Source organism: Scyliorhinus canicula, chromosome 8, assembly GCF_902713615.1.
Source record: "Scyliorhinus canicula chromosome 8, sScyCan1.1, whole genome shotgun sequence".
In the NCBI taxonomy this organism is placed as follows: Eukaryota; Metazoa; Chordata; class Chondrichthyes; order Carcharhiniformes; family Scyliorhinidae; genus Scyliorhinus; species Scyliorhinus canicula.
The window spans coordinates 85,226,580-85,240,148 of record NC_052153.1 but is presented as its reverse complement, the minus strand read 5'-3'; the positions used below and the strand labels follow the sequence as shown (position 1 = coordinate 85,240,148).

General features: G+C 44.1%; 1 protein-coding gene across 6 annotated transcripts in view; it reads right to left on the bottom strand.

Moving 5' to 3' along the window:
* Positions 1 to 13,569, bottom strand: part of frmd3 (FERM domain containing 3) — a 277,660-nt gene that overhangs the window by 40,787 nt on the left and 223,304 nt on the right. For 4 of the 6 annotated variants that reach the window (XM_038804886.1, XM_038804888.1, XM_038804889.1 and 1 more), the window contains 4 exons: positions 9,143 to 9,231; positions 4,925 to 4,999; positions 3,124 to 3,192; positions 601 to 758 (listed from right to left, as the gene is read on the bottom strand). In XM_038804886.1, the coding sequence (XP_038660814.1) occupies positions 601 to 758; positions 3,124 to 3,192; positions 4,925 to 4,999; positions 9,143 to 9,231 (391 nt within the window). The remainder of the gene's footprint in view (positions 1 to 600; positions 759 to 3,123; positions 3,193 to 4,924; positions 5,000 to 9,142; positions 9,232 to 13,569) is intronic. The other 2 variants (XM_038804887.1, XM_038804890.1) reach the window with 1 other exon arrangement.

The following is a 13,569-nucleotide window of genomic DNA, read 5'->3' as shown; positions in this document are numbered from 1 at the left end:
GGAGGGAAGACACCCATACGACCTGTGGCCCTAAGTTCACAGTGGGCAGCCAGCGTCGTGCATGGCTGCCATGCAGGCTGCGGCAATGGTGTTCTATACCCGTCCACTCCGACCCCATAGATCCCTTCCCAACCACCCCCAGCTACTCTCCCCAGCCCTGGCAGAAGCCCCCTGGCCAGCGGCATGACTGTCAGCAAACTATGGCAATGTTGGACACTTTCCATACCCCCTCTCTCTCAGCAGCCACAACGCCAGTTTCACAATTTTTAAAAGCACAAGTGAACCTTGCAATCGGGAATTTGCCCCAGTGGAGGTGGAGAATCACAGAGGCCCAGGAGGATATCAGGTCAGGCCCACTAATGATATACCAAGGGTGTTTACTGTACGTGCGGAGTGGAATGCACTAACACCGATGTCGAGGCCATGGAGAATTGCAATTTAGCACAAAATTGCGCACGCCTTGATTTCAGCATCAAAACCAATTGTCCGCTCAATCGTGTTTCCCGATTCCAGCATCAGTCGATGGAAAATCCCGCACATTATCATTTAGCTCTTGGATTGAAGAAAATTATCAAGTTGAGAGTAAATATGATTTCTCACCATCCATGGGCGGTTGCTCCTCGGATTCATCGGGGAATGGAAGGCATGATTTTGTTGTCTCAGCGTTTGTTATCAACTGCTTGGATAAAGAATAATAACTCCGGCTCTGGGCAAGTGTGGACCTGAAAAGGTTGATGGCAGAGTCAATCGGGACACCACTGGCAAAAAATTAGAAATTAAAAATAGGAGATTGACTCAAAGTGACAGTTTTCATGTTTATAGATGGGCTTGCTGTTGTAAACAAACTGTTTTATGTTTTACATTTAACATAAGTACAACAGATTGTATTTTTTTACTTTTCACAATGTTTAATCTGAAATTAAGGACAATAGCAAACATCACTTGGCCAGGGTTCAAAGGCACCTATGGAAAGTACTTTCCTGCATGTTGGCTGAGTTTTGTTAATGCAAATGCTGGAGGTCTGAAACACAATCCCTTTTATGGGAGTTCCAAAAATGAGTTATGGGAATTCCAAATAAGAGTTATATTGGACTTGAAACGCTAACACTGTTTCTTTCTCCACAGACGCTGGCAGAACTGCTGAGTTTTTCCAGCGCTTATCGATTTTAGTTCAGTTTTTTTCTACCTGCTCTGAGGGATTAGCCATCCAGCACTCAGTAATAAGACTAACATGTGAATAAAGACAACTTGGACGTAATTCTGGATCCTGCCTCAGGGAAGGAGAGGAGGGAATGAAAATGAAATTCGCTTATTGTCACGAGTAGGCTTCAATGAAGTTACTGTGAAAAGCCCCTAGTCGCCACATTCCGGCGCCTGTCCGGGGAGGCTGATACGGGAATTGAACCGTGCTGCTGGCCTGCTTGGTCTGCTTTAAAAGCCAGCGATTTAGCCCAGTGAGCTAAATCAGTCCCTTATACATTTGATGAGGGAAAAAAACAAACAGAATACACCAAGGGTAGAACGACTAATCTTTTTTATTGGAAACTCGGGAGTGCAACACCAGCGTTTTTATGGCAGCATGGGGGCATAGTCACATTTTCGGAGAATCCAGCCCCTGGTGTCCGGCCTCTAAGGGATGAAAATAGGTCTTAATGATCCATTTGCATCTTTCTGCTGGTGCGCAGGCACAGACCATAATCCCGACGCCAACGGGCGGCCGGGACATCGTAAATGGTTCGGTGCCACCCGTTTTCTCCTCGATTCTGGATTTTCAGCCTCACCGGGCACTCTGCTCCCGGGTGTGTGAGGCAGAGAATTTCGCCCCTTGTCTTTCTCGGGTTTGGAAAGAGCCTTGGTGAGCTCCTGAGTGCTTCCTGTAGACAGTACATATTGCTGCATATTGACATGGACTGCTTCAGTATCTGCGGAGTCACAAATGGTGCTCACTGGTGGTGGGCTTGGAGGAGGGAAGGGAATGTAATTAGGATAGTCATATATCTGAACCCACCACTTTCTGCCTCCACCAAAATTAGGTTCTGGACAGGAAGGCCCATAGTTTACCTTCCCACACCACCGTTAATTAAGGCCCTTGGGCAATTGATGGCTACTCATCCTGCTGCTACTGTTATTAACCCAGCTACAAGCAAGCCAATCGGCTTGCAGAATGCACAACAGGTGAAAGGCTGATTGTTGCCACGGAGCAAGGGGATACCCTCGATCAAAGGCCCTCACTGACTGATAGAAAGACTGGACATCAAGAAGTAGGGGCTCGTGGAGAGACACTCCCCTGCATTTAGTTCTTACCCCCGAGAAGCCTAGTCCGTCAAACCATACCAATTCCCCTCCCTACCCATTACTTACTTGCAGCCTGGGTCCCAGGGAGTATCCTTCCGGCAGCAGCCACGGCCTCCTCAGCGGTGCTGATGTGTGCAAGAGCTGCCAGCCTCTGATTGGTCAGTAGCTCTTGCTAGGCGCAACTTCCGCCCCCGGGTGTCTTGTTTCCAAGAGAAGGCCAGCCGGTGGCCTCGCTAGTGCCTGATTGGCTTGCCGCTCAGCCGGCCTTTTGGAAAAGAGGAAACTCGAGTTTCTCACCAGTTCTCCAGCAGACAGGCTAGACCCATGTGCCTCAACAAGTTCCACCCAGCGACTACCATCCAAAAGTACTTCATTGGCTATTAATTGCTTTGGGATGTTCGGTGGTAATGAAAGGTGCTATAGAAATGCAAGTCTTTGTTCTTTTTCTTTTCACACAGCCACGCTGAGATTATGTGCCAAAAGGAGGGAGCAATGGAGTAATTTTCTCACTTGAAGGGAGTGAAAATTCTCCCCTCGGCCGCCACAGTACACTTCATAGTGCCCAGCCAGATGCAGGTCAACATCGACCCAAACTGTTAGCCAAAGTAGCTGGATGGCATAGGCAGATCGAAGAAATGGTTGAGGGAGAAAAATGACTTGAAAGGAAGCGAAAGGAAGCAAGTCTCAACCTTTCCCAAAATGAATCCTGATTAAATGAAGTTAATGATTTTGTTCTAATGTGGAGCATTTCCGGAATTAAATCCCACTCTGAACAATGGATTGCTTAGTGATGAACAGAGTTATAGATGTACAGTATGTTGCACTTACCGGTGAACTTCAGGAGGGGTACGCTGAATTTTGGTGCTTGCTTCTATAACTTCTTTCGCAACTCTCCCACTGCAATCAACAAGAATAATATTATTTTATAAGTGTCCAGTTTCTTCTTTGGAAAGCAATGGCATTTATTGATGATTTTCAGAAATCCAATACAGTGTAAGAGATGTACACACAGGAGCATGTGCTCCTAAACCAAACCACTTGCTCTAGTCCTCTGACCTCTCATCTACTTACTTTCAACTATTTTGTATTTCTTCAAACAGCCACAAATCCAGCAGGTTTTTAAATCATTACCAATTGTATTTACATTTCCTCCTCATCTTTTCTAAAAGCATTAACCCACAGTGGAACCTTGCCCAAGGCGTTCATCTGTTAGCCCACACAGTATTTTGATCTACTTGACTGGGGGTTGGGCAGGATGGCGGGGATGGGGAGTGGTCAATACCAAGCATCACAGCTGATCCTTTCCTCAACTGATATCCATTCAGACACACTTTATAATAGTCTCTGTATAGCATTCAAGAACACTGACTGTTTGTCCCCTGCGCACCACCCCCCTCCTCCCTGACCCCTGAACCTAAGCCAAATGCACTGTCAGGTTTAGCATTCCTACCACCAATGTGCCTGAGATTAGCTCCTTCAAAAATACCAGTTATCAAACTTAGAATGAAGCTCTGACTATGGATTAGCATCATATGGTATTACTAATTATAAAGCATAGAAACAAACTAAAATTGACAAAGAAACTGAACGATGTTGGGAGAAACATTATAAAATAATCGCACACTCAGCAAGTGGCCTCAAGAGTACCCATCACTGGCCCAGTGGCAATCAGTAAGGAGGTTCATCCTTCACACATTCCTCAGATCACCTTGAAAACCTGACGTTGCTCTTCAATGTTATTTATCTGCGTTTCCAAATTCTATTAACCACAAATATGTGCTCTTCCTGAGCCCTTCTCCTGACACCTGACATCTCCCAAAGGTGACCTGACCATACCCAAAGGGTGCCTCACCTCTCCAAAGAACTCTGGTAACTTTAGACTTTCTCCTACCGGTCCTAATGTGCACTTGTATTTTGCACTACTGTCATGAGAATGTCGCTTTAAAAAATGTTTGGCTGCTCATATTACTGCAGTGATGTCAGAGTGTGGGTGGAGCTGGCTGTCTGTCAGCTTTTTACTTTCGTTTTAGGCTGTTTGCTGCAGGGTGTGTTTAGTTTCATTTTCAGTGTTGGAGCTGAAGCCAGACAAAGCAGGTGTACTGTTGATCTCTCTGCCGCGAAAAGATTATCTCTTGATCATTTGGTGAATTCGGAATTATAAATGTTTTCAGTAGTGAATGTAAACCTGATGTGCTTCTGTTCAAAGGTGTTACCCGTCAAAAGTATGCTTTTTCTATCCATTTAGTTTATGCATATTTTTTAAACCACTGCTACTTAATAAATTACTAAATGAACTACTTTAAAATTACCAATGAGCTGGACCCAATTTTTGGGTAATCTGTGATTCCTGAATCTGAACTTGATAACATGTAAAAACATGTGAAAGTGTAACTTCAATGCAAACTGATTACTCTGATCTGAGGGAAAGTTTGCAGATTATATTCACAGGCAATGCAGGAATTTGGGCCTGGGAGTCCTCAAATTCAATTTCTGCATTAGCCACTGCATGCATGGCTAGTCTCCAAATTATTATTAAAAACATAAATTTCTAATTGAATTTAGACCTTAGGGCAAAAGTAATAGTGCAATTCATTTATTTAAGCTGTCTTGACAAGTTAGAAAGACTCACCTGAAACGAAACCTCCTGCCTTTGAAAAATATGTTGCTACTGGAGACAGTCTTGATCTGACTGGATTTTTCATACCTATAATATGAAAAAAATAATTACTATTTGGGTCAATTGTGATAATTGTAAAAATGCCAAAGCAAAATCAATGTCCACACAAAAATATTGAGTATTACTTCAGGACTAAGGTTCACTGCTTCTACATTTGTCAGATGCTGAGCAGATCAGAGGTGGAGGTTCTGCAGTGAGTAAATACCCTCCTGACTCTGCAAAGCCTATACCATCTATAAGAATTCTCTGGCCATTCGTTCCGGTGGGATTCTCTGGTCCCACCAGCAGCACGCCCCGGTCAAGGGTTTCCTCGGGATGTGGGGTGGCGTCAATGGTAAATCCCATTGACGGCAGTGGGAGCAGAGAATCCTGCCGTCAGTGAACTGATCACCGCCTCTGACCACCGAGAAACACATGACGGAGAGGCCGGAGAATCCTGCCCCAAGAGTGTGATGGAATACTCTCCAGTTGTTGGGATGACTGCAGCTCCAACAACACTCAAAAGCCTTGCTCACCACCCCATCCAACATTTCAACAGTCATTCCTTCCACCAAGTTGCACAACAGCACTGTGTAGCATCTACAAGATGTACTGCAGGAATTCAACTAGATGGACAAGGGCATGGGATATATTTGAACATCACTCTCTGCAAATCCCTCTCAAAGTCTCACTTTGGGGAGGGGGGCAAGAAGAGCTCGAGCCACAGGACCTCAAGAACAGCCGGGGCTGTGGGGTCCAAGATCAGGGCTGAGGGGATGAGGATCTGAGAGTGAAGGTGTGAGGGTGAGAGAGGATGAGGGTGAGAGAGTGTGGGTGATGGTGACAGTGGATGAAAGTAAGAGTGTGTGGGTGAGTGCGAGAATGTGTTTGGGTGAGCGAGTGTGTGTGAGTGGATGCTCCCATTAAAAATAACAAAAAGGTAAGGCTTGGAAGAATTTGTTGAACAACAGAACTTTTTTCTTGTAAAAAAATATATACTTATGTAGACATAGAAACATCTTTTATGTTTGTTTTTATATGTTTGTGCCTATTGCGCAATAATTATCATTTTTTTTGTGGATTAATTCTTCAATATAATAAAATGTTTCTTTGGGGTTCCTTTAGTTCTCTTGGGAGGTCAAAAGGGTTCCGCGCCTGGAAATGTTTGGGAAACCCTCGTTTATACCATGCTGCTTCCACTGTTTAACATGCTTGTAGTCCTGTGTTGTAGCTTCACCAGGTTAGCATCTCATTTTTAAATATGCCTGATGGTGCTCCTGGCAAGCTTTCTTGCACTCCCTGTCAAACTAAGGTTGATCCCTCAGTTTAATAGTGATGGCACAGTGAGGTGCTGGGATATTCTGGGTCACGAGGTTTGATCATCGTTAATATAATTCTGCTGCTGCTGATGGTCCACAGTGCCTTGTGGATGACCAGTTTTGAGCTGCTAGATCTGTTTTGAATCTATTGCAAATAGTATGATGGGTAATCCTCAGTGTGAAGATGGGACTTTGTCTTCACAAAGAAAGTATAGTTCATGGTGTAGTCCATGCAGTGTTCACTTCTATCAATGCTGTCATGGATAGCTGCATATGCGACAGGTAGATCATGTGTTGAGACACGAGGAAATGTTTGCCTCAAGAGGGACCTGGGTGTCCTTTATTAAAATCACAGAAAGTTAGCATGCAGATAGAGTAAACAATCAGGAGAGCAAATGATATGTCAGCGGGTTGGATTATAAGACCAAAGAGGTCATACTATAATTATAAAGGGTAGTGGTGAGGCCACTCCTGGTGTATTGTGTGTAGTCTGAATTGCCTTATCCAAGAAAGACATACTTTCCCTAGAGGGTGTGCAATGAAGGTTCATTAGACTGGCTCCTGGGATGACGGGATTATCCTCTAATGAAAAATTGAGAAAACTAGGCCACTATTCCCTGGAGCTTAGAAGAATAAGAGGTGATTGATGCCATGAGTCTGAGAACCTGAATTCAGTAACACAAAAAGTTGAATGACCTCATTTGAATAGTCAAGGTCAGTAAATGTTTCTTCAAATGCAAAATCCCACCAACTGTGCCACTAGTCTCACATGTTGTTCAATGCATCATTTACCTACCAACAATTTCTACGTATCAATCACATCACATAGCTAATATTCATGGCTTCACCTCATTCTCACATGCCAGTAATGCTACAAGACTCATACCTATAATCTTTCACCTTGCACACACTGGAAGCTATTCAAGCATGGAAGCTCATGAAAGAATAAAAAATATTCTTCCCCCAATGGAGAATATGGCGGTTGCCATCATTGGAGCGGTCATCGAGGCTGTGCCTAGCAGCGAGCAGATCCAAGACCATCAAAACTGATGGTATCCTCATAGCTAATACTACTTTGAACATTCACTCCCTCTATCCCACAATCTCTATTTTTTTCTTTCATGGGATGCGAGTGTCACTGGGAAGGCCAGCATTTATTACCCATCCCTAATTCCTCTTGAGAAGGTGGTGGTGAACCGCCTTCTTGAACCGCTGCAGTCCATCTGGCATAGATACACTTTCAATGCTTTCACTCAACACTCATATCGTACAAACATTTAATTCTGTCCTCTTGCACATCCATATTTTAATCACTCCATCACTGGTTGTCTTTCAGTTGCCTCGGCACTTACCTCTGGAATTTGCTCCCTAAACCTATCTGCATCTCCATCTCACTTTCATCCATTAAAACACTCCTTAAAAACTATCTTTCTTTTTAAGCTTTTGGTCATTTGCCCAAATATCTCATAATGTGACTCAATGTAATTTTTTTTGTTATAATGATTTATGAAGTGTCTTGGGTGTTTTATTATGTTCAAGGTGCTATATGAATACAAGCTGTTGTTGAAAGCTTAGAGGCAGAATGTTCACAAAGTGAGCCACCAGCACAAGCAGTCTGAACAGATCAAGAGGAAGAGGAAGATTAGCCCAGAGGTTAGTTTCACGGAAGGTTAGATCACATGCATGTTTCGCTGCACTGGATTCAAACGAGGAATGCAATGCAGTGGTCCACAAAAGGCTGACGTGCATTGACGTCTGCAGGCCTGCAGAAAGCCTGCAATCAATGTCAAGATGCATGGGGGGGGGGGGGCCTCTGGGGAGGTCTGGTATGAAACGCATAATAAACGTAAAGAGCTAATATTTCAAATCCGATGACTCTCTGTCAAAGCTAACAGACAGAGAAAATGGGAAATATTTATACTGTGGCGTGAGAATGAAAGATGAGTCATAGCCACAGAAACCCAGGGAAACCGGGTGCTAATGGCCAGAGAAACCAAGGGGAAAGAGTGCTAATAGCAGTCCCCAGAGAGAACAAAAGATGTGAAAGGCCAAACAGCAGGGAAACTAACATTAGAGGATAAACTGTAAATGTGGGGGAGGGGAAGGGGGAAGCAAAGAGGAGAAAGGTGAAGGAAAGTAGTTTTCCTACTGTTTGACCTTTCACATCTTTTGTCCTCTCTGGGGACTGCCATTAGCACTCTTTCCCCTTAGTATCTGTGACCATTAGTACCCGGTTTCCCTGGGTTTCTGTGACTATGACTCATCTTTCATTCTCACTCCACAGGATAGTGAGTGGTATGGGATTACATTTTTCCATTATTCCTACAAGTAGCTCTTGGGGCTATTTATTTTGAAGTAGCGTTGAACAAAAACATCCAATGCAAGCAAACCCCGCCAACACCCTCCCTCCCGAGACATACTAAATCAGAATAAAATCACTGATAAATACATTATACTGAAACCTTCCTCACTCAAATTACCCTTCACTGTTCAAACTAAATTTGACAAAACAAGTTTAAACATAAAAACATATAAAAATGAGTATTGTTTTAATTTTTTTTTAAATCATGGTGAATTGGGAGTAAAATATAAGAACATATGTTAATAAATTAGGAAAAACTGTTACCACATTGATAAATACAAAGGCAAAATACTGCAGATGCTGGGAATCCAAAATAAAAACAGAAATTGCTGCAAATAGCAGGTCCGGCCGCATCTCTGGTGAGATCCTGCATCAGAAATCCTGATGAAAAATCACAGACATGAAACATTAACTCTTTTTCTCTTCAGAGGTGCCAGACCTGATGCGTATTTGCATTTGTACCACATTCATCTGTTTTCCATAAAATCATCTCATTAATTACAAACTCACTTGTAAAAAGCTTGGTTCTCCACACCACACTTCCAAAGGTGCTTGCAAGCAGCTGGGGTTGACGTATGGTAGGTCAGTACAATTTTCTTCTGATAATGTGAAATGAAAGACATTATTAAACTTGTGTCCAAAAATATACATAATAAAAATATTAAGATATATATTTGGTGTGGTCTGTTAGATGAGTAAAATTACTACCCAACACTACGGTCCTCTTTTAAAGTGATCATTCATCATGTGTGTGCTTGGTCAGCAGGTACCAGGAGGAAATTTAAATATATGGGGCGAAGGACATGTATTCCACCAAATGTCCACACACCTGCACCCTCAACAGGGTAACATGTATAGTGACTGGGATTGACACCCCTAGCTGATCCCTAGCTGCCCTATTATGTATTTTCTTTTCTTCCCTTTTCTTCCCATCATGTACTTAATGATCTGTTGAGCTGCTCGCAGTTCAACAGATGTTGAGTAAAATGCCTTTACTCAATAAGACACTGGGGAAGCCAGAACCACCCGTTGACAGATGTCTCAATTATGCAATCTGATGAAGTTGAATAAGAGTAAAGAGTAGATCAGTAAGTTGAGGGCAGAATGTCACACTCATGAAGAGGAGGTGCATTCAACCAGTGATGACTTCATCCAGATGTAATTGGTAAAAGTGCAGGAGCAACAAATGTATGTGGAACAACAACGGAAGGAAATGGATGGACAATTAAAAAGAGATGAGAAACTAGCAAATAATTTCTTTGAATGATATGGATGTTTACAGTGATTAGATTATGCGCATTTTCTTCCCATATCCGGAATGTTCATTTCCACAGCATTAATCAACAATAAGTTAACATTCTCTGGAAGTCTTAAGCTTCACCAGTTCACTGAAAGGATTGCTTACTATTGTTACTTAGACATCTTTTGCATGGGCTAATAAAGCAAGGCTCCAGCAGTCCCTTGTGGCAGATGTAAAAAGTCCCAAAGCACAATTAGGAAAAATAAACATCTTGATTTACTGGCCCTCAGACAAACACCACTAATAAACAGATTACCTGGTCATTTATGGTATTGTTGTCTGCGAGAGCACCTTCCTATGTGCAAAATGGTTGCTACATTTGCCTACATTACATCAGTGACTATAAAATTACCTCATTGACAATTTGAGATGTCACGTGGACCTGAAAGGTGCTATCAAAATGCAACTTATATCATTCTTTCCAGAGGACAGCCTTTTAGTTTGCAGACATAGAAGATAAGATATAAAATATTTTGTTTTCCAGGTTGAGACTCAGACATCATTACTTTTTATGGGCGGAATTCTCCGCTCCCTGCGTGGGAGAATCGTGGGATGGCCATCCAACATTTTTTATGCCCCCCTGGCGCCCCCAGCGATTCTCCCCCCCCCCCCCCTCGGAAAAATTCCGATTCTCCTGATTCGGCTCCTGATGGGCCGAGCGGCCGGACCTTCACACCAGTTTCACCACGGCAGCAACCACAGCTGGTCGCTGCATTCGTGAAACGGGCGCCAGATGCCCGTTTGGGGCATCTAGGGGCCCAATTTGGACGGGAGCACCGTGACTGTGCTCGGGAGGGGACAGGCCCGCGATAGGTGCCCACCGATCGTCGGGCCAGCGTCCAAAACGGACGCACTCTTTCCCCTCCGCCGCCCGGCAAGATCAGGCCGCCACGTCTTGCCGGGCGGCGGTGGAGGAAAGGCGGCACCGCGCATGCGCGGGTTCATGCCGTCTGCGCGCTGATGTCATCCGCGCATGCGCAGGTTGGAACCGGCAACCCGCGCATGCGCGGATGACATCAGAAAAGCGCCGTTTCCACGTCATTTCCGGCGCAACAAGGTCGCGGCCGGGAACGACGGGGGCCCGCTCCTAGTCCCCCGGGTGGGGGTGAATTAGGTGCGGGGAGCAGGCCCCGAGGCCGTCGTGAACCTCGGCCGATTTCACGACGGCCATCCCGATTTTTATCAGGAGCGGAGAATACCGCCCTATATTTTTTTCCACAAGTCTTTAACAACAACACACATTTATAAAAGCATCTTAAAGTGCTACACAGGAGTGTAATCTGAACCAAAAAGGAAACATTGAAACAGGGGACATTTCAAAGAGGTAGATTTAAAGGAAGGTCATGAAGGAGGAGTGAGAGATGAAGAGGCAAGTAACAGAAAAATAGATAGTTTTAAGGAATTTATATTTGTATTGTTAAATATTAGAAATATGTTGTAGGGCAGCACGGTGGCCTAGTGGTTAGCACAACTGCCTCACGGCGCTGAGGTCCCAGGTTCGATCCCGGCTCTGGGTCACTGTCTGTGTGGAGTTTGCACATTCTCCCCGTGTCTGCGTGGGTTTCGCCCCCACAACCCAAAAATGTGCAGAGTAGGTGGATTGGCCACACTAAATTGCCCCTTAATTGGAAAAAATAATTGGGCACTCTAAATTTACTAAAAAAAAATGTTTAAAAAAAAAGAAATATGTTGTAGTTTTAAGTGAGTTTAATTTAATGTTTCTGTGTAAGGAAAGGTCAACCTATAGCTAGTTTCAGGTTAGAAAAAGGTATTTGTATGTGTGGGGGTTTTGGCTTCAATTCAAACTGTGTTTCTTTTTTTTTAAATAATTTTTATTGGAATTTTTTACAGAACATATAAAAATATAACAAGTATGGCAAAAAGCAGTAATATGCAACTAACAGCCCCATAACACCCACAATTCCCCCCCATACCGTAACATCACATGTATCACACTCCCCCCCCCCCCCAAACAAGAGAACTTAACCATAAATTAAAATTAGATAAATCAAATTTAAATAAAATAAGCCAACATAATCAACGTGTCCCCCCCATCCCCCCCGGGTTGCTGCTGCTACTGTCCCAGTACCCTATCGTTGAGCCAGAAAGTCGAGGAAAGGTTGCCACCGTTTAAAGAACCCTTGCACTGATCCTCTCAGGGCAAATTTAACCTTCTCAAGCTTAATGAAGCACGCCATGTCATTGATCCAGGTCTCCACGCTTGGGGGCCTCGCGTCCTTCCACTGTAGCAAAATCCTTCGCCGGGCTACTAGGGACGCAAAGGCCAGCACACCGGCCTCTTTCGCCTCCTGCACTCCCGGCTCTACCCCAACCCCAAAGATCGCGAGTCCCCATCCTGGCTTGACCCTGGATCCCACCACCCTTGACACCGTCCTCGCCACCCCCTTCCAGAACTCCTCCATGTGCTTAGAGAGGATACAGCATGAAAAGTAAGTAAAGGTTTGGAGAAGTAAAAATTGTTGCTTAGCAACTGGTAGGAAGGCTTTTTGCATTTAGCTTTAGCTGGATTCATTGGAAGCTAAAGATTGGAAGCCAGAGAGTGAACATCTCTCAGCTCTGCCAGAATAAAAGCTGGATGGCACAAGGGGGCTGCAAAAAGGTAGACTTCTTAAAGAACCAGATGAAGTCCAGACAACCTGGGAATTAGGACAGAAATAATGTCTTGGAAGACTGAAGTTAAGGGAACAAAGACCAAGAAGTTGAACATGGTACTGTTGAGGAAAAGTCATGGGGAAAGCAGTTAAGTGTTCTGAATTGAAGAGACAGCTGCAGTAACCAGATGTAAATTTTGATATGTAGATAAGAAAACTCATGAAATTCTTAGCAATATACCTGGTTTATGTAGGGTGATCATTGCTCGGCACAACATCGAGGGCCGAAGGGCCTGTTCTGTGCTGTACTGTTCTATGTTCTATGTGATGGTTTGCATGCTATTTGCTGTTCTTACATTCATGTCAAAATACTATATACAAATGTCAATAGGTTCACCAAGGCCCATGGAGACTGCAGCCAGTAGACCAAATGTGCCAATTGTATCGGGAAGGATGGTAGCTTGGTTGCCATCCCTATGAAGGTTCGGACTTCATCCAGTACCATCACCTCAAGGATCCCTCAGTTGAACCACTGCTGAATCAACAATGGCATCTTGCATAAACTCTTCACCATTTCTCCAGGCCCATCCTGAAGCATATTTCCATCCTGCACACTGCAACTTAGCCTCCTCTGCCTTGGAGTACCATGACCCTTCTTCTCTACACTTTTCCTGCTCCTCCATCTCTGAGGATATGGTGCCTTCTTTGCCATTTACTCTTTGAGAACCAAACCCCTATGCTGCACCATGTTGTGCAGTGTGCGGCACAGGACAATTGTTTGGGAGACCGTGGAAGGAGAATATTGGAGGGAATCACCAAAGCAGTCAAGGCATTATAATCTCATGGGTATTTTTATTCGTCCATGGGAAGGTTGGCATTTATTGCCAATGCCAATAAATGGCATTTATTGCCAATGGGCATTTATTGCCCATTGCAAATTGCCCTGAAGAAGATGGTGGTGAGCTGCCTTCTTCAACCGTCATAGTTCATGTGTTGTAGGGACACCCACAGTGTTGTTAGGAATG